At 37.5% G+C, this 21,263-nt stretch overlaps 1 protein-coding gene across 1 annotated transcript in view; it reads left to right on the top strand.

The window, feature by feature from the left end:
• Window positions 1–20,246, top strand: part of NUFIP2 (nuclear FMR1 interacting protein 2) — a 35,224-nt gene extending 14,978 nt beyond the window's left edge. Inside the window, exons 3-4 of the mRNA XM_017542028.2 lie at window positions 9,202–9,234; window positions 11,558–20,246. Of these exons, the coding sequence (XP_017397517.1) occupies window positions 9,202–9,234; window positions 11,558–11,610 (86 nt within the window). The 3' untranslated portion in view covers window positions 11,611–20,246. The remainder of the gene's footprint in view (window positions 1–9,201; window positions 9,235–11,557) is intronic.
• Window positions 20,247–21,263: the final 1,017 nt, after the last annotated feature.

Raw genomic sequence — 21,263 nt, 5'->3', positions numbered from 1 at the left:
CAGGCTGGAGTGCAATGGCCCGATCTCAGCTCACTGCAACCTCTGCCTCCTGGGTTCAAGTGATTCTCCTGCCTCAGCCTCCTGAGTAGCTGGGATTACAGGCATGCACCACCACACTCAACTAATTTTGTGTTTTTATTAGAGGCATGGTTTCACCATGTTGGTCAGGCTTGTCTCAAACTCCTGACCTCAGGTGTTATGTCTACCTTGGCCTCCCAAAGTGCTGAGATTACAGGCGTGAGCCACTGCGCGCCTGGCCTGAAAACATGCTGTATTTCTCTCTGGGTATTGTCAAACTGAAAAAGTAAAAGGTGGTAGAAATTTCTGACAAGCTTCTTTGTAAAAGAATATGCAAGTATGGTAGACTGGTTAAGAAAAAGGAAATCAGAATAGCAGCAAAATATGGTGTAATAGCCTGTAATCATCCAAAAGATGGCCAAATCTGAATTAGAAGAGAAAAAGCAGAATTTTGATTTACCATGTCACCACCCTTGCCAAATTTTACAGGATTTGATCTAAAATGCTTAATAAAGGATTGGAAGGCATGATTAGTGATAAATTGATTTGGGGGTTCTCAGCTGTGGGAGTCAGTTTGTTTGGCATTATATTTGATTTATTCTCTGTTATCTGTTATCTGGGGGAAGCATTTAATTTAGATGTAATTTTTTAAAAGATGTTCTAGGTCCAGGCATGGTGGCTCCTGCCTGTAATCCCAGCACTTTGGGAGGCGGAGGTGGGGCGGATCACCTGAGGTCAGGAGTTCGAGACCAGCCTGGCCAGTGTGGTGAAACCCCTCCTGTACTAAAAATATAAAAATGAGCCAGGCGTGGTGGTGCATGCTTGTGGTCCCAGCTACTCCTGCGGCTTAGGCAGGAGAATCTCTTGAACCTGGAAGGCAGAGGTTTGCAGTCAACCGCGATTGTGCTGCTGCACTCCAGGCCTGGGCATCAGAGCAAGACTCCGTCTCAAAAAAAACAAACAGATTATTTTAGCTGAGACAATAGTATCATTCAATTTTAAATGCAAAAAATAAACTTCAAGTCGGCTTTAGCCCTATTAGCCTCAGTCTTTTTCCTTGAGGGATTTAATAATTAAATGCTGTTATCTGTTTGGTTTGACCATATAAAGTTGCTGTTTTTGTAGGTCAAAAGAATTTGAGTGTGAGCAATGCCAGATGGGTCTACCTAGTACTGTTTACAGTTATATTATTACTTCTTGGATGATTTATGAATAGTATTTATTCAAATCAGTATGTACTTATTGTAGCACTGTGGGAAGCAGTAGTGTTAAACAGATGAAAGGTGAGGGTTTATGTTATTAAGAAACTTGGTCTAATAGGGAAACATATATGGAAAGAAATATATTACTATTGTTGGCTGGGCACAGTGGCTCACACCTATAATCACAGCACTTTGCGAGGCCAAGGAGGGCGTATCATTTGAGGTTAGGAGTTAGAGACCAGCCTGGGCAACATGGTGAAACCTCCATCTCTCCTAAAAATATATATATATACAAAAAATAGGCCGAGCATGGTGGCTCACGCTTGTAATCCCAGCACTTTGGGAGGCTGAGGCGTACAGATCACCTGAAGTCATCGGGAGTTCGAGACCAGCTTGACCAACATGGAGAAACCTCGTCTCTACTAAAAATACAATATTAGACGGACGTGGTGGCACATGCCTGTAATTCCAACTACTCAGGAGGCTGAGACAGGAGAATCGCTTGAACTTGGGAGGCAGAGATTGCCATGAGCTGAGGTTGTGCCAAATGCAGTTGGAACCCCTAAGGTAGGGGCAGGGTGTGGGAAGAGTAGTCAGGATTCCAAAAAGAAGTGGACATTAGACTGTTTATTGTGCAAGGAGAGTAAGATTACCTTAGGTGGAAGAAATCAGTGTTTGAAGATTGCCAGCCATTCATTTTGTTTAAAGGAAGGTGAATGGTACAAGTTTAAAGTCCTTTAACTTAGTCATCTAATTTGTCTCTTGATGTACTAGCTACTGTGTCAAGTGCTAGGAGACACTAATTCAGTTTCACAGTGCTACTAGCTTTTTCTATAGGCAGTGAGAATCCATTGAAAAGTTTTGAGCAGTGTGGTCACTTTCAGATTCTATTTTTAAAGAGAAAGAATGGTTAGCCAGATTGTAGAAGACAGAAAATGAGGCCTGAGTAATGGCAAAAGAGGCCAGTTAAAAAGCAACTATATAAATGTTCATAAGATACTACTACTTGAGCCAGGGCAGTGACATTGGGTTAGAGAAAAAGAGATGACTAAAAAGTTGAAAGTGTCTTACCTTTGGTTAAGATTTACGAGACTTGAACATTGCTTCTGTAAATTCCTTAGTTTGAATTTCTTTGACCGTTCCCACTCTTATATCCTATACCCTCACTATAATCCTTCTGGGTCATTCTCTGTTTCTCAGATGTTCCTTGAGTTCCCTTTTCATGTTACATCAGTTTCCCTGGGTAATCTTATCCAGTTCTGTTAGCATATATACTAGGTTTAAGACTTCAAAGGCTGGGTGCAGTGGCTCACACCTGTAATCCCAGCACTTTGTGATTACACAAAGTGTAATCACAGAGTGGGTAGAGTGGGTAGATCACCTGAGGTCAGGAGTTCGAGACCAGCCTGGCCAGCACTGTGAAACCCCATATCTACAAAAATACAAAAAACTGGCTGGGTGTGGTGGCACATGCCTGTAATCTCAGCTACTTGGGAGGCTGAGGCAGGAGAATTGCTTAAACCTGGGAGGTGGAGGGTGCAGTGAGCTGAGATTGCACTCCAGCCTGGGCAACAAGAGTGAAACTCTGTCTCAAAGAAAAAAAAAAAAAAATGATTCAGACCACATGTATATTCGATACCACCACTGCAGTTCTGTGTATATAAAACTGAATTCATTCTCTTGCAAAACCTTTTTCTTTCCTGCCCTTAGTGAATTAGCATTAACCCAGTTTTTTGTCATTAGATTATATGGGCCATTTCTCTAAGATCTCCATTTTTTTCTTTTCTATCTCTATTATCTTCGTTTCTTGACTTACTAATTAACACTTATTGAAGACTCTATATTGTCACTTCATCTGTTCCCTTCATTGCCTAGAAGAATCATCACTATTTATAGTACAATAACCTTAGATTTCTTCAGTGGCTTCCCTTCATCTATGTGATTAAATAGCAAACTTTATTTCATATGTAGCTTTTTACTCTGTCCTCTGAATAATGTTCTTTCTCTAAATCTCATTCTTGGTGACTTTCAGCCTTACGGAAGTACTTGTGGCCACTAAAGCATGGTCAGTAGTAAACTTACTGTATAAAGAGCCAGATAGTAAATATTTTAGGCTTTGTGAACTATAGGGTCTTTGCTGCAACCACGCCATACTTGGTTCTGCATTGTAGCTCAAAAGCAGTCATAGATGGTACATACACAGTGGGTGTGGCTGCGTTCCATTAAAACTTTTTTAAAGACTTGAGTGTCTCACTTTATTGCCCAGGCTGGAGTATAGCGGCATGATCATAGCTCACTGTCTCCTTGAATTCCTAGACTCAAGCAATCCTCTTGCCTCAGCCTCTTGAGTAGCTGAGATTACAGGCATGTGCTGTTACCACACCCAGCTAGTTTTTAAATGTTTTGTAGACACAGGGTCTCACCATCTGCTAAGGCTGGGCTCAAGTGGTTCTCCTGCCTCTGCCTCCCAAAGTGCTGTGATTATAGGTGTGAACCACCACACCTGGTCTCCATTAAAACTTTAGTTGCAAAAACAGATGGTGAATAGTAATCCTTTTTTGATCCCTGCTCAAACACACCTTGTTAAGGCACACACCTACCACCAGCCTTTGTTCATTGTTAATGTTCTACTGATAACCAACCCTCCCAGTGAAGTTGCTTACTAGAAAAAGCTCACAGAGGGCAGACTCTTTTTGGTTTTCCATCTATATCCTGACCCTGGTAAGTAGTACTTATTATTTTTTATCAACTTGGAATTGAGAACTTGTGAATAACTGGACATTTCACTATAGGAAGCATTGTGCTAGGTATTACACAAGCAGATATAGAAAGTCTGCTCTAAAAAATTTAACATGAATTCATTTGAGTGGCATAGCTAAATATAAGTTTTGATATTAAGAAATTTCAGATTGGGTGGTGGTGTTTAAAATACAGAATTTTAACAAAATTGCCTACTTGGGTATATCTTAAGAGCAAAAACTTTTACTTAGGTTTTATGAGGTCTGGCCCTGTGGGTATTTTTCAATAAATATTTGCATAATTAGATGCTGTGATAACTCTTCAAAAAGAACTGGCAAGTTAGAGTGTGTGTGTGTGTGTGTGTGTAGAAAGCAGATTTAAAAGATCAAGGCTGGGCATAATGGCTCACACCTGTAATCCCAGCACTTTGGGAGGTCAAGGTGGGTGGATCACCTGAGGTTAGGAGTTTGAGACCAGCCTGGCCAATATGGTGGAGCCTGTCTTTACTAAAAATACAATAATTGGCCGGGGTGGTAGCTCACACCTGAAATCCCAACACTTTGGGAGGCCGAGGCAGATGGATCATGAGGTCAGGAGTTTGAGACCAGCCTGGCCAATATGGTGAAATCCCATCTCTACTAAAACCACAAAAATTAGCCAGACATGGTGGCACCCCGTGCCTGTAGTCCTAACTGCTCCGGAGGCTGAGGCAGAAGAATTGCTTGGTTCCAGGAGGCAGAGGTTGCAGTGAGCCAAGATCTCACCATTGCACTTCAGCCTGGGCAACAGCAGGACTGTCTCCCAAAAAAAAAAAAAGTTAGCTGGGCATGGTGACATGCACCTGTAATCCCTGCTATTTGGGAGGCTGAGGCAGGAGAATCACTTGAACCCAGGAGGCAGAGGTTGCAGTGAGCTGAGATCGTGCCACTGCTCTCCAGAGTGAGACTCCATCTCAAAAAACAAAAAAAGAAAAGAAAAATCAACTACTGAGGTTGAGTACCCCAGATCTGAAAATCTAAGATCCAAAATTTTTAAATACTGACATGTTACTCAAAAAGGAAATGTTCCTTGTCTGATAGTGTAATGGAAACATTCCAAAATCGAAAACACTTCTCATCCCAAGCATTTCAGATAAGGGATACTCAACTTGTATGTGTATAATGATTTTGTATAGTTGAAATTGCCTTCTTTATACCATTAACTTGTTGTGTTTCCCAGAATAGTCAAAACATTAAATTACACAAATGAACACATTTCATATTCAAAATCTGAGTTGAGATTTTTGTAATTTAAAAGAGGAGAAAATGTAATGTCAACTCTTTCCTACGTGTTCCATCCATGATGTCGTTTCTTGTTAGTTTTGCTAAGGTTAAGCATAGCATCATGCAAATGCTATTTGATTGATTTTTGCTTTCTGATCCTAACCTTGTTTGAGTTTTGTGGAAACTTACAAATTTTGATCAAGGAAATGAAGTTAATAGTAGTCAAATAATTAATATTAAGTAACAGGAAGGGAAATTGCATTCACTTCTTAGTTCAGCATTTCAGGTAATGCTGATTTCTTTTTTTTTTTTTTTTGGAGGCTGAGTCTCACTCTGTCGCCCAGGCTGACATAAGTTTCGAGTTTCTCTTTAGGGGTAGTCTGGATATATGCTTACCCTGGTTTGTTTTAGCTTTAGAGAAGAGTTCATTGAGGGGCCTACTGAAAAGGGTAGTGACTTCTAAGTACCTTAATTCAGGATTACTTGAAAACATGCTATATTTCCTTCCATCCCTCCCTTCCTGTCATGCCTGTCTTGGCAGTTTCAGTCTTGTTGCCCAGGCTGGAGTGCAATGGCCCCACCTCAGCTCACTGCAACCTCTGCTTCCTGGGTTCAATGTTCTCCCGCCTCAGCCTCCCAAGTAGCTGGGATTACAGGTGTGCACCACCATGCCTGGCTAATTTTTGTGTTTTTAGTAGAGATGTGGTTTCACCATGTTGTCAGGCTGGTCTCAAGCTCCTGACCTTGTAATCCACCCACCTCAGCCTTCCAAAGTGCTGGGATTACAGGCATGAATCACCATTCCCGGCCTGTGCTGATTTATTTCTTAGTTAGAAGCTAGACTTGCTTCATGGCTAGTTTTACAGCTACATCATACATCCCTATTTCTATTTGATAATTCGTTACTCTAGAGCTCACATTTAAGGGTAATAAAGTGTTCTTACCATAAATCATTTAAAAATGTATAATATTTGAGTAAAACCTTAAGCTGAGGTAAAGAAGTATCTTCAACTTGTTCAAGAAATTGGGTGTTTGGCCGGGCGCCATGGCTCACGCCTATAATCCTAGCACTTGGGGAGGCCGAGGTGGGTGGATCACCTGAGGTCAGGAGTTCAAGACCAGCCTGGCCATCATGGTGAAACCCCATCTTTAAAAAAAAAAAAGAAAAATTGGATGTTTGCAATTAGTTGTTTTGTCTTCTGTATTCGAAAATGTGTATGTTTGCTTTACTTTTAAAGCAGTGTGGTTGTTACTGTGACCCTGCAGTGTCTTCTCAAAAAGGAGGGGAAAGTAGAGGGACAGGTTGAGTTTCCAGTGAGGAAGAAAAAAGAAAATGTTAGTCATAGGTGGGCTAACATGAAAGGTTTGATTAACTTCTTTCTTTTCTTTTTAAATAATAGAGACAAGGTCTCCCTGTGTTGCTCAGGCTAGTCCCTCAAGTGATCCTCCTGCCTTGGCATCCCAAAGTACTGAGATGACAGGTGTGAGCCACCACACCCTGCCAATTTTTTTGTTCAGCAGACAACTAAATAATAGATTTATCTTTGCAGTAGACAAAATGAATATCAAGTAATTTCAGGAATTTATTTGCTGCAAAATGTGAAATTTTTGTGCTTTCACTAAAATAAAAAATATTGGTTGTATTGGATAAATTTTTTTGCAGTAGGTCGATCAAGACAAGACTTACATTTGGAGTTGTTAAAATAGGCCATTCTGGGATCCAGAAATTTTTAAGATAATAAAGACCTTTTAGCTATTCCTTATTGTTTGAAACTAATGGAATAAGAAACTATTTTGGAGTATAACTGTGATTTCTGTGACTAGAATTCCCAAGTGTCATCTTTTTTTTTTTTTCCTTCCAGATTAGATTGTTTATAGTTCTTTTCCCTTCTGAAACCTCTCAGGAGAAAGGGAATTTTCCTGCCTTTCTCTGGATAGGTGTCTGCACAGAGATTTGATGGCCATACCATACAAGTAAGCTTGGACAATTGGCAGTTGTTCTGCACTCCCAGATTTGGTTTAATCAGGGAATCACTATGATATCTTGAATGGGATTTTATCTGGATAATTACCTGGTTCATCCAGAATTAGTCATTGATCCAAATATCCAGATCTGACAAATTTTCAAAAAGCTGAGAGTACTGCAGAAAATATTTTTTAAAATTGCCAGGCTTGGTTGCTCATGCCTATAATTGCAGCACTTTGGGAGGCTGAGGTGAAAGGATTGCTTGAGCCCAAGAGTTAAAGACCAGCCTGAGCAACATAGCAAGACCCCCATCTCTACAAATGGTACAGTTTTGATTTTTGCTGGAGGAGGGAGAGAGTTTGTGTGTGATTCTACCATTCCCTGCTCCTATCCATACACATACAATAAGAAAATCATAATTTTAGATCTGTATCTTATTTTAGTCCTTCAGAGGGATTATTTGTGCCTTAACTGTAACCCAAGTCCAGATGTATCCCATCTTAATGAATTTCAGTTTTATTTTTCTTTAATTATAATTGGTTGCTATTACATTGGAATGTAGTCACACATACTAGTTAAAGGGGTAAAATGATTTTTTGTCCTTTCAAAATAATAGTTTTATTACCACAGAAAGACTGCTTATCCTTAACGTTTGTTATAGTTCATTCCTAAGTGGTTTGTTTTAATCTCCAGGTAGAATATTTCCTTTCAAGGTCCAATTCTTTGGTTCTTGTGTAATAGTCAACTACTGTTGACAATATATAGCCCCCTGAAGCTTTCATGTATCACAGGTAGAGTTTTTAACAGCATTCTCTGTGTATGTCACTACAGTTTGGACATGTACATAGTTTTCCTATTGTGAGATGCTAAACTAAGCACGTTGTAGACATTTTAAATGGAATTGGAATGAATGAGGATTGTGTGCCATTAATAATGGGTGTGGATTGGCATTTTGTCCTTATAGGTTAAAATAAGAGATATGGTTTAGAGGTGAGAACCACTTGCCTGAATGGTTAAACTAAATCAATTTTAATTAAATTTGATGAATGATTTGTTCAAAAAATTTGGGCATCTCATTGAGGAGTCAATGGATAACCAAGAAATACTTGGTGGTTTTTTATTTGTTTGGTTTTTGTCTTTTTTGAGTCCTGAGTAGCTGGGAATACAGGCACATGGCACCGTGCCTGGCTAATTTTTTGTATTTTTGTAGAGATGGGGTTTCACCGTGTTAGCCAGGATGGTCTTGATTTTCTGACCTCATGATCTGGCCTCTAGCCTCCCAAAGTGTTGGGATTACAGGCACGAGCCACCACGTCCGGTGGTACTTGGTGTTTTTTTATTATTATTATTATTATTATTTTAATTATTTTTCTTTTTTTTTTAGTGATCCAGTAGCAACATTTTTGCTTTTGGTACTTGGTGTTTTTAAATCATGATAAGCTGTTATGAGAAGTATTTTATCGGTAGCATGCTTCTTGCATATCTTTGCAATTTGTAAAGACAAAATTATTCTGACAGTTTGATTTCAGATAATAATAATCTAGACGACACTTAAGAATTATAGGAGCCAGGCTCATGCCTATAATCCCAGCACTTGGTAAGGCCAAGGCAGGATCGCTTGAGGTCAAGTGTTTAAGATACCAGCCTAGGCAACAGACCCCTGTCTCTACCCTTCTCCCCCCTCCAAAAAAAAAAAAAACAGCTGGGTGTGATGGCATATGGCTGTAGCTGTAGTCTCAGGCACTTGAGAGGCTGAGGTGGGAGGATAGCTTGAGCCTAGGAGTTTCACGCTGCAGTGAGCCATGTTTGTGCCACTTGTTCTGTCTCTTCAAAAAAAAAAAAATTAGAGGAAAATGTGAATGCTTTGTCTGAGCTTCATAGAATTTTGCCATTTTCAACCCTACCTCCAGTCTGGCAGTAATCAGTCTAGGATTTTTTAGATTTAAAATGAAAATCATAGCTTCAGACTTTGATCACCAAAACTTAGTATGTAATTCTCTTTCTTTCTTTGCAGAAATGGAATCTATTTGGAATTTGCAGAAGCAAGGTAAGAAAGATTAGATTACTTAAAATGTCACTAATCATCACTGGACATTATTTTTTGGTGGGATTAACAGATGGGTAGTAATTTAACAAATAGACTTTGTATTTTGAGTTATTTAATGACTGCAATCAAAAGGCACTAGCAGCTGGGCAGGGTGTCTCATGCCAATAATTGCAACACTTTGGGGGAGGCCAAGGTCAGGATTGCTGAAGTCCAGGAGTTCAAGACCAACCTGGGCAACATAGCCAGACCCTGTCTCTATTTTTTAAATTAAAAAATAATGTGATACTATTAAGATGTGAATATGAAAAAGAAAAAACAGCAGCAACAAAAAGGCACTACCATAACATGACTGCTGAGGATGGGGCAATACTGTAAGTGAAAAGAATAGATGAAAGTCTTATTTACCTGGTAGATAAGAATGATTGTTTTTTCCCCTCCTGGTTTTGAAAGTAAGACAAGCCATAACTGTTATTAATGTAGGAAACCAACATGAGTAAGTATTTCCACTTTTGGCTAGTCTTTCTCTGTATTTGTGTGGTAAACAACAAATAGCCTAATAACTGAAATTCATAGTTCAGAAAAATATTAGCTATTATAGGAGACTTATCTGGGCTGGATATTCTCTGAAAAGATAGTTAGAAATTAAAATTGATTATCCTGATTATTGTTTGCCTTCTTCCTGAATATATTAAAATGTGATTATTGTGGAATACATGAAATAAAGTAAGAGTTTTATAGTAGTCACTGACAGTAGATTTTGGTTTTCAGAACCATGTAACTGAATTATATCCTACTTCTCATTTGCTTTAGTAGTTAATATAAATGAATTTCAGATGAATGTGAAATTCCTAGAATTTCAGGACTTCAAATATGTAAGAAATTCTCTTCTTATTTTACATATTAGGAAACTGAAGCCCAGAGAGATTCTATAAGCTAGACAGTAGCAGGACTAGTATGTAGGTTCTCCTGATTTCCCAACATTGCTCTTTATTCAGCAGTTGCTTTCTGTGTATCTTATTAAACAAATGAAAAAAAACATAGACTAGAAAATACACCCTGCAGGCTGGGCACGGTGGCCCACGCCAGTAATCCCAGCACTTTGAGAGGCCAAGGTGGGTGGATCACCTGAGGAGTTCAAGACCAGCCTGGCCAGTATGGCAAAACTCCATCTACTAAAAATACAAAATTAGCTGACTGTGATGGCACACGCCTGTAATCCCAGCTACGGTGGAGGCTGAGGCGGGAGAATCACTGGAACTCAGGAGGCAGAGGTTGCGGTGAGCTGAGATTGTGCCCTTGCCCTCCGGCCTGGGCAACAAGAGCAAAACTTTGTCTGGGGAAGAAAAAAAAAAAAAGGAAAAGAAAATATACCCTGCGAAGTAGACCTACCAGTCTTTACTGTAAAATGGCCATTAACTGTTAGGAGTGAGCATGCTCTTCATGGCAGGCTGCTATCTCTGTACTATACTAGATTGATTCTTAGGCTGAAGTAGACTTGAGTTCTTCCAATATTATTTTCAGGCCTTTAAAATTTTCCTTTAGGTGACAAGTTATATTGATTTGCCCTACCTCCTTATTTTTAAGCATGTATACTTGAAAAAGTTCTTAGGACAGGTAGAAAAAATATATATATAATGAAGACAAGGCCCCTCCAGAAGAGGAGAGCTTGCAGCTAAGTAGTAAGAATTTAGAATAACCCTGGAGTCTTTGCCCATCAGACACATTCTAACAGTTTTAAGTTTTGAATCTGAAAGATTTGTTACTGCTGAGAATTAAGGCGTGTGTTACCGTGGGAAATTGAGTAACTGTTGATTAGGACTGAATTGATACTTTTGCTCTCTAATTGTCCAGTTTTTGGAGACAGATTTTACTTAGTTCTTTGTTAGACAGTCCACACTGGCTAAAATAAATTTTGACTTCATTTGCTGAAAAATGCAAAAGAAAAATCCCAAGTGTTTCTTTTAATATTGGATTATTGGTGACAAGCTTTTTGTCTGTGGCTACTGTTTTCAAATACTACACTGCTTTTGTAATCAGTAGAAGTACATAAAACCCTTATTAAGTGGACCCAGCCATCTCTGATCTTTAGGAGTTGAGGCCATCACTGGCTAGAGGACCTGCTACTTGGAATTCCAAACAACTACTTTTGGGTAGAGAAACTGGATCATACATGTGTTAATACAAAGAGGAAATGGGCTTGAAGTTTTGTTTTCATAAAAAAGGGGGCAGTTTAAGTGATGGTTATTTGGGATTTGTTCTTGAAACATGGGCATTTTGAGATTCTAGACCTTATTTTTATTTATTTTTTTAACCGTCTCTCTAGATCCCAAAAGGATAATCACTTACAATGAAGCCATGGATAGTCCAGATCAATGAAGGACCAGACTGCCTATTCGTAACCTTTCTGCAGCATTAGAGCCACCGTTCATGGGGGACACAAGGCTTTTATGCTCCTAGATCTTCAACGCAGCAGAGGAACCATAAGTAGAATCACAGGATAATATATACAAATATATATATATACATATATATATATATAGTTATTTAAAAAAAGGCAACTGAAAGTAATTAGACTTCTTAAGGAATCAAATTTATTTCAAGAGACTACACATGGTTATTTAATCTCCGGTACTGAATAGGTTTTTTTTTTTTTTTTTTTTTCTTTTGTTAGTTTTTGTTTTTAAGTGTGAATGCAAGTGATTAATGAATACAGACTTAACAAGTGTGGTTCTAAAGTTCCTGCTGTCATCAACTTGGGCAACAAATGACCCACTGGAAAGGCAAATCCACTCAAAAGATCTCTATCTTGTTCTGTGACTAAAGTGATACACTAATCACGGGGAACCCAAAATGATTCAACATTTTCCCCCCACTCCTCCCTTGATCTTTTTGGTTTTACTTTAAGCCCTGCGAGAATGCTGGATAAATGCCTTGAAGTTAGCAGGGTGTATTTTTTTAGCGAATATGATTTGCATGTCTTGCCAGGAGTTAAGCAGCCTCTGTGGGGTGTTGGGGAAATTCTTTCTTTCTTTCCTTTTATTTTTTTGTGGGGTGGGGATTGGGGAGGGTATTGAAGTTCTACAATTCTGGAATAGTTGATGGTACATAGTTAACTTGGCTTTGGTTACATATTGGACTTTAACAACTGAAGAATCCATGCGTGTCATTTAAAGAAAAGTTGCAGAACAAGCAATTGGTTTAGACACACAATCTGGAAAAATATTCCTGTGCCCATATTTTAATGTAATTGTATAACTGGGAGCAAAAATATATTCTGCTTTTCAACTGTAGGTGCTCCAGACTTGCTCTCTGTCACTAACACTAAATGTGCTGTTTTCCTTGTTTTTCATCAAACATCTAAGACAAACTTACACCTTTCTGTAAATTCTCTTTTAATTTCTCAGCAAAATCTAAAAGGGGAAGAAAAAAGTCCATGAAAACTTTAGAACTTTTCATGTTTTTAGCCGGTGAGAAGATATTAAACCCTGACTATAGAAGGTGTGTTTTCATGCAAGCTATACTTCTGAGCTTATTAGCTTCTAATTATATCTTAATAAATATATTTTATTACTAGAGCAAAATGGGTTTTTAAGGAAAATAATGTGAAATTCTGGAAATTTTCTTCGGGGCAGAGAAGAGCAGTAGCCCTGTCTTATCATTACATTGCCATCCTGTTGCACTGCAGCTTGTGTATAGCATGCTAAAATAAATTTGTGTGTGTGTGTGCAGAAATTAAGGGTCCAATTGAGATTGGGTGATGTTAGTAGCATAATAAACAAGTTGTCTGGCCTGACACAGCATCACATCACACACACAGAAATTAGTATATCCATGTATGTCAAATACAGGTTAAAATAGCAGGGCATTGATATAAAGAGTTGTAGTCTTCTGATAAAAGTAGACTGGATTCCCTGGGGTATTTGGGGAGAAAGTAACTACTTTTGCTCTACCCCTTTGCTTAAGAAATGTCCAGTTTTGAGTGACTGTAGTATGGATGGGTTTTCTTGTTTTGTTGATTATTTGAGGCTTTTAACAAGTAGTTCATGAAAGAAGCTGTTGGACTCAACGTAGAGTAAATATCTTTTAGTCTGGATTTCTGCCCTGCTTAGATTTTAAAAGTATGAGCATGGATTGCCAATTCCACTTGATGTAAACAAAACTTTTTTTTATACATAATATATATATATATAATAACTTATTGTATCAGTCCAGGTTCAGAAACTTGTGGTAGGCCAGTTCCAGATAGTTTCATTTCACCTGTAAACTGTATCACTTTTACTGATATTGTAATTTTCAAATGTATAATATGTTTACAGATGTGCCCTGCATTTAGTCTGCCTTGTTCCTATTTTGATTTTTCTTGAGTCTCCTGCCTGCTTGCCAAAAGCTAGGATGCTTCAGGCCCATGTACAATTGAAAGCAGAGGCATCCTTGAGCTTTAAAGCATTGAACAAACTGGAAAATGCAACATACCACGTAACTGAAGTGAAAAGTCTGTGTTTTTGTGTTTTTTTTAAATAAAAATTTTCAAAAAGTTAAAAAAAAAAAAGACATAGAAGGTTGATTAAAGGGAAAAAAGGCTCCAGTTTGTTTTACAGGTTTTAAAGTTCTGCTGTGTGTTCAATTGCCTTGTGTAACCACTTGTCGCCTTAGGGCCAGATTCCCCTCTCCACTCCCCCTTTTTAAATGTCCATTTTGCTTGCCTGGAGTTTTAAAGTTCTGTCTCACAACTCACAAGAAACTTTCTGGGTTTGTGACATACAGAGGTTGAATGAATATGTATTTGAAAAGGAAAAACAAAAACCAAACCCAGCCTCCACCCGAATTGGGCTTTTTAACTTAGAAGCAACACTTGATTAAATGTCTTTAGTAGAAAGCTATTGCTTTCCTAATTTCCTCCCATATCCCTCAGGCCTCAGTGTTCAGAGAAGCCAAAAAGAGAATGTATCCCTTCTCTGTCTGTCCAAAGGTTTTTGAGAGTCTTACTTCTAAATGAAACAATGCAACATTTCACTTTGATTTCTCCACAGAAATTTCCTTGATTATATGGTTAGAGGTATATAGTTAGGAATGTCTGTTAACTTTCTGAGAACCCTAGTGTCCCATCATATTAACTGTCAGTATTTTGGGGGCACTAGGTTAATAAACTTAATTGCCTAGGTACAAGCAGGACTTTGGGACAAATCTCTTTGTGCTGTTTGGTAACACTTAACTCTATTTGTTGCAATCTTTCTCCTTAGGTCCTCACACAATTCCTTACAGAGCACTTATTAAAAAAAATATTAAGTCGATCTGTTTTCTGATTATTTTGTGTAAGCTTCTAAACAAACTTCAGCTGTGATTAATTTAGCACATTTAAATAACGTGTGTTATTGTTTGGTATAAAGAGTTTTCCTTCAACTCAGAGTATTAGTACTGTAGCATAAACCAAATACAGTCTAGAGGGAATTTTTAACATCCCTCCATTATAAAGACTGAAAAAGGGGTGTGTGTGTTTGTGTGTATGCTTGTGTGTGTGTTGAGTGTGTGAGGGAAAGATGGAGATATTAAAAATTAGTAAATGAATGTGTATAAGACATTAGTATTCAGAAAATGAACTTGTATTTATTTTGTGCCATTTGTTTTCATTACACAGAAAAAAGTCAGGTGGTTTAAATCCTTAAAAGGGTAGTATTGAAAAATGGCACTAAGAATGAAATTATGACCTATTTTTTTAATAGCTATGAAGATACTAATTATGGGTAAAGATTTCTTTTTAAATCTGTTTTGATTATTGTAGGCATCTGTGTCACATACCACTCTTGTAGGTGTCTTAAGTCCCCTTTTCCTGCAAAATACACAGGGTGTATTTATCTTTCTCTTTATTCACCCCCATTTTGCCAAACTGAAGTTAGTTACATAGCCTTTGCTCTAACCCCCTTAGTAATGAACCTGCACATAAAGTGTATTTACAGCATCTATAGTAGCCAGCCTTTCCTCCTACTTTCTAGGAGGGGATAGCCAGTAACTAGGAATTTACTGACATGTTTTTTTTTTTCCTTGAAATAAATGGCCAGAGAGTTTCTACATTTTAGAATTTTGCTGTCCTCCTTATTCATCTGCTTACCTAGTCATTACTCAATCTACAGAAACTTCATAAAGGAAAAGTGCTGCATTGTTTTTACAAATAACAGTTTTTAGGGAAAATATGACAAACCTCAACCTTGGGAGTTGTCCACAATACAACATTTTCAAAAAACATTACATAGCAGCGTTAGTTTCATATTTGGTGGTTAGTATTGTTGCTTTCCCACATCAGAAGCATCTAATGTTTTATTTTTTGTAATTGCTGTAAACTTTTTTAAAGAAAAAAGCCATTTAGTGTGAAGTTGTCATGTATCAAATGGCTAATTCCACTGTAAATAAGAAGGGAGTCATTCCTGCTAGGCTCTCTTCAGAGAAATAGGTTAAAAGTCTAATTTCCAGGGATTATGAGTATAGTTATGCCACTGGGCCACATTCTCAAATAACAACAGCTGATCTGTCTTGTATAAATATGTTAACTGCAGAACAGTTACGCTATAGGACAAATAAAATGGTCTTTAGGGTCAGATCGGTTGATGGCATGCCAGTCAAGGTAGAGTTTGATAGGGTAGTATTTTAATAACCGTACCCGTGATTTAACTGTTGGATTTGAAAGGTAAAAGTAGGATTTGCTCTTCTCCCCTTACCCCCGACAAAATTTTTCTTAAAAGGGAAAGGCAGAGGGAAAAAAAAGACTAGAAGCATAAATAGCTCCTCTAAGCTTGCCAGAGGCACAGAGCTTAACATTACTTCTTAGTATTGATGTTATTTTTATTAATGTAATTAATCAACAGAGCACCAAGATTCTTTCATGGTGAAAAAGATGGGCTTCTGTTTTGGTATCATAAATGTTTCTTTTAAAATATACATCACCTGTGTGAGAACCAGGACCACCTGGGAGAGTGAAGAATCATTAGCTCCACTCAAAAGCATTGCTTTACTGAGTTTTAAATTAAATTTCACATCATTTTGCTGCTCAAGAAAGATCTTAGAATAGTTAAAAGGATGCCAGCAGTAGTGCAAATAGAATTTTCGGTTGTCTGCGTGGTAAAAACACCCAGTACAGCATGATTGGTATATTGCTTTTGCATTACTGGGAATGGTAAGTCAGTTATGGACTAGAAACTGTGGAACAGCTATATTCATTTTATAATACTGCAGTATCCCTTTTCTTTTCTTTTCTTTTGAGATGGAATCTAGCTCTGTCACCCAGGCTGGAGTGCAGTGGTGCCATCTTGGCTGACTGCAACCTCCACCTCCCTGGTTCAAGCAGTTCTTCCTGCCTCAGCCTCCTGAGTAGCTGGGATTACAGGTGCACACCCAGATAATTTTTTTGTATTTTTAGTAGAGAACGAGGTTTTACCATGTTGGCCAGACTGGTCTCAAACTCATGACCTCAGGCAATCTGCCCGCCTCGGCCTCCCAAAGTGCTGGCATTACAGGTGTGAGCCACCGCGCCTGGCCAGTATCCCTTTTCTACAGCCTTATTAAAACAGCCACAAACATTTATTTTCCAATTTAGTTTTACTTTCAGTGCATATCAAAGTTGTACTCTTAAGACCAACAAGCTAACTTGAGACAAATTATATAGCTTTCCCTATACCCTTTTTTCCTCAGGTGCTAATCAAAGGCTCTGAAAATGGATACTGCTTTAGTAATGTGTGTTTTATTCTTAAAATGCTTATTTCTTTTGCTAGATGTAAAGATTTGGTGTTAACGAAAGTGGTTTTAATATGTAAATATGAATGAATGCCTTTAGTTTACCCGTTTGTCTATTATTAGTCTGTGTTCATTTATCTTTCATAGAGGAGGATCCTTTCATGATCTTGAATACATTTCATTAGATATTGTTGCATTTTAAGAATGAAAATACAACTGTTTTCTGTCTTAGATTAATCCTGCTGCTGCTATGAGAAACTGAAAATCATGAATGTGATGCACTTTTTACATTACTATATATCATACATATACCATAGGTTGCTTTGATACCTTTCCTGTAGCACAGCCACTAACAAGAGTGAGTTAATTATAAAATTATCTTTGGGAGGGAATCAGTACAAGTAACTAGTTCTTAGCTGGTATTGGCCTATGAAGGACAATAGCTTAGGAACATAAGAATTCTGTTAATAGTATACTTTTTGGCCTTAAATGTCTTCTACTACTGAAAATAGTTTAAATCTTAGCTTTGTTTCTGTTACTCCCTCTCTCTGCCTCAGAAAGAGGAATTGAGAAGAATGGCTTAAAGGACTTAGTGTCATTGATTTATTGCTGATCTTTTAGAAAACAGTTGTCTATGTAAGCTGGGGACTTACTTTTGTTTGTATATAGAGGAGAAATAATGCTGCCCTGAACCAATCAGATTTACTTTAAATCAAATCAATCAAAACTCCAACTATTCTGTTTCTCTTGTATATTTTTACTTAGCAAAGGAAAACTTTAGTAAGAATGCTACTTGACAAAAAGAAAAGTCATTTCTCAAGCACATACCCAAACTTGAAGGTGATTGAACTCAAAATAATGGGTGGGAAACACCAAATGAGGTGGAGGAATATGAGAAGGATGTGTGGGCCAAAGCTATCTGGTTATATTTTGATGTTGCCAATATTATTGCAATGCCAAAATTTTAATTTGCTTATTTAATATATTTGTTGGCCAGAGGTCTATTTTTATATCAATGTGCCTTGCATGGATTTAAAAAAAAAAAAAAAAAATTGGGAAGGCCATGTAGTAATGCCTGAGATAGTTGATGGTTCTTACCACCTCACTAATTTTTATGCATTATGAAATGCTCATTCTATTGCGCAACTGGTGCTCTGTTTAAGGTTATAGATCTTGTCAAACTGGAACTATTTTATAAGCTGGGGAAGTGATTTACTTTTTTTGTTGTATCTTTTTTGTTCTTAGTCTGTTAGTGGCTGTTCTGTAGTGGGAAATAGTAAAAGGATTCTTCACTCCCTTTTCTTCTCCCCTCAGCACCTTCTTCAAGTAATGTGATGACACCATTTTTTGTGTGCTTTGAAAAAATTTTCAGCTTGCTGTCTCCTTTAGTGTTTTAAAGAAGTGTTATACAAAGCATTGTTTGCAAAATGTAGGGAGATAATGAAGTCCACTTTAATTTGGAATTCTGTGTGAGCTATGATCCAAGTTATCAGCTCTTTCCAACTTAAAAAATTTTTGTTGTTAAAAGCACCTTGCTTAGAAAATTTTAAATATTTATGTCTGCAACAATTGTCTCAAAATAATAAACTGTGCAATTCTTGTCATTTAAAAAAAAAAATCTGAATTCTCCCTAATGTGACTTGTTAGTTTCTCTCTGTATTTCCTGCCAGTGTAAATGTGAAAGCTTTGCTTGCATTACGTTTTAGAAATGCATTTTGCACACTCGAATTTTGCCGAAGCTCCGTGAAAAGGTTAGATCTAAGTAGATGAATAAAGCTATGCACATGTTTTGAAAGTTTAATTTGTGTGTCATTACCAAAAGTGACCTATTTGTCCATATTACTTTGCTGTTCTTAGCTTTACCATCTTTGGAAACTTGGCTTAAAGTTATATAGTTCTGGGTTAGCTCATCAGTGGAATTAGGAGAGAGGAAAACTGGCACCTATTTTAATAAAGTTCAATTTAAATGAGAGCTTGACTTGTATCTATTAAAGGGCTTTTCTTGAAACAGGGCAGTTTTATCAGCTTTACAAATCATTGGATGCTCTTCCTTAGTAATATTTTGGTTTATTTGATCAAATAGAAATGGAAAGTAATTCAAACTGAAATGAAAGACCCTTTGTCACATGGAACTTGGTGACAATTTTATGTCTTAAAGCTGGTTTAAAGGTAGGATAGCCTTTTTTACCTTTATTGCTTTAGCATAAATTTGGTTTACTGAATGACTGGTTTGAGATTAAAACTATTCTGTTGTTTGTAAGATCAAAGCACAGGTTGTTTTAAAGATAATGTGTATCTTTTCAAAAATTGCTTAATCTGATTAGAAAAAGTTTAGAAATTGGTTCAAGTGCTGCAGTCTGCATGTACTACATAGCTTTACTTTGTGTGTGTGTGTGTGTGTGTGTACTTATAAAGTCGTCTTTTTTTTTTTTTTTTTCTTGTCATTGCTTCAGGACCTTTGTAGGAGAGGCTAATATGTTTAAGTAGAAGAGGCTAATATGTTTAAGTAGAAGATATTACTGATGGCATTTTCCCCATGCTCCTACATATAAAATAAATATTTCCATTTATAGCTTTTTCAATATACAGAAGAGCGTTACTTCTTCAAGTATGTTGTTAACTTTGAGGACACAGCAAAACCCTTCTATATGTATCTTCATTGATAGTGGAAGTTAAAAACTAAGTCATTCAGTTAAGACTCAAAAGGTGACCCACAATTGCATGGCCTTAAAAGGCAGAAATGCAAGCGTGTAGCAGGCATCATCTTGGATGGCTATGGTTCCTCTTCGCATCTGTCAGTAGTTCACTTGTGTTCAGTCTTAGAATGTATTGGAAGAGCAAAGTAATTTCTCTGTCTTGTGCAGAGGCGCTTAGGAGCTGAGTTACCTCTTAATCTAGGGGGATGGATAGTAAGTGGAGTATGGTTATGTTAAAGGATGTTTTCCCTTCCCCCTCTCAAAAAAAAGTTTCAATGTTTGCTTTGCCCAGTCAAAAAGATAGGTCTTTTCTAGATATAAGAACAGTGACCAGAAATTTGCCCTTTTGCTAAATGCTTAGGTATTTGCTATAGCTGTTTCTGGTGTCATGGATTCTGAGGAAGTGTCAGTTACATGATGATCTTCCTTTATTGATGTCTTACTTCATGTTCAGTGTTTTAAAAATATAAATTACAAACACTCTACAACCATACCCAGATTTACTTATTTTATCAGAAAAAAAACTTGAGAAATTTGTAGATCAAATTGAGAGACAATAAGTGTACATTGTTGAATAAAAAATTTTAAAGTTTCTGAGGTGTTTGTTATCTTTTGTGTGCTTTAATTTTTTTAAAAAGTCCTTAGTGATGAATCTGAAATGCAGCTGATAAAACGTAAAAAAAAAAAAAAAAAAACTGAAACTAAGTTTGTGACATTGATAATGATTTTTTCCCCAGTGTCAGATGTATGAAGAATTTAAGTCTTAAGTGTACTATGGTCCTATGATTTATAAAAAAAATTTTTTTTAATCATTGAGGTTTTTACAGTGCTTAGAATTGGCATGCTTATTGAAAAATCCAAAGCTATTCTGCATTTTTATAGGACATTGAGCCTTATGCTCTTCCAAATGAAATAAATCAAAATTGAGCTAAGCAGTTAAGCAACTAGAATGTTAAGATGCAAGATGCTGGATTTGAATTTATTCATAACTTAATGTTGAAATATGTGGCAGTACGCACTGGAGAAACTTCTGTTTCTTTAGTACTGATTTGTCACAAGGTGAAAGGAAAATCAGTGCCAACTTCAACATTAGAAAGAGCAGGAGACGGGAGGACAAAGAACATAAAAACATTTACTGAAAGTGTGTCAGTCACTATAGAGACTGATAACATTTAGGTCATGTGGTTTATTCTTTGAGATAAGGAATAATTGTCCTTAGCTGGTAAGTGGCTTGCAAGGACACAAAAGAGAATATGGAGTTTTATGGAAGCTTGACTTTAAAAATTCTCATCCAGGCAGGCACAGTGGCTCAACACCTGTATTTCCAGCACTTTGGGAAGCTGCAGTAGGTGGGTCACTTGAGCTTGAGTTCGAGACCAGACTGGGCAGCATAGTGAGACCCCCCCACATCTCTACAAAAAATACAATAGTTATCCTAGCATGGTGGCAGGTGCCTGTAGTCCCAACTACTCAGGAGGCTGAGGCAGGAGGATCACTGGAACCTGGGAAATTGATGCTGCAGTAAGCCAGATCACACCACTGCACTCCAGCCTGGGTGACAGTGAGACCCTGTCTCAACATCAACAAAAATTCTCATCCACATAGGTGTGA

Source organism: Cebus imitator, unplaced genomic scaffold (assembly GCF_001604975.1).
Source record: "Cebus imitator isolate Cc_AM_T3 unplaced genomic scaffold, Cebus_imitator-1.0 Scaffold140, whole genome shotgun sequence".
In the NCBI taxonomy this organism is placed as follows: domain Eukaryota; kingdom Metazoa; phylum Chordata; class Mammalia; order Primates; family Cebidae; genus Cebus; species Cebus imitator.
The sequence above is the reverse complement of the archived record's forward strand: the minus strand, read 5'-3'. Positions and strand labels throughout refer to the sequence as shown.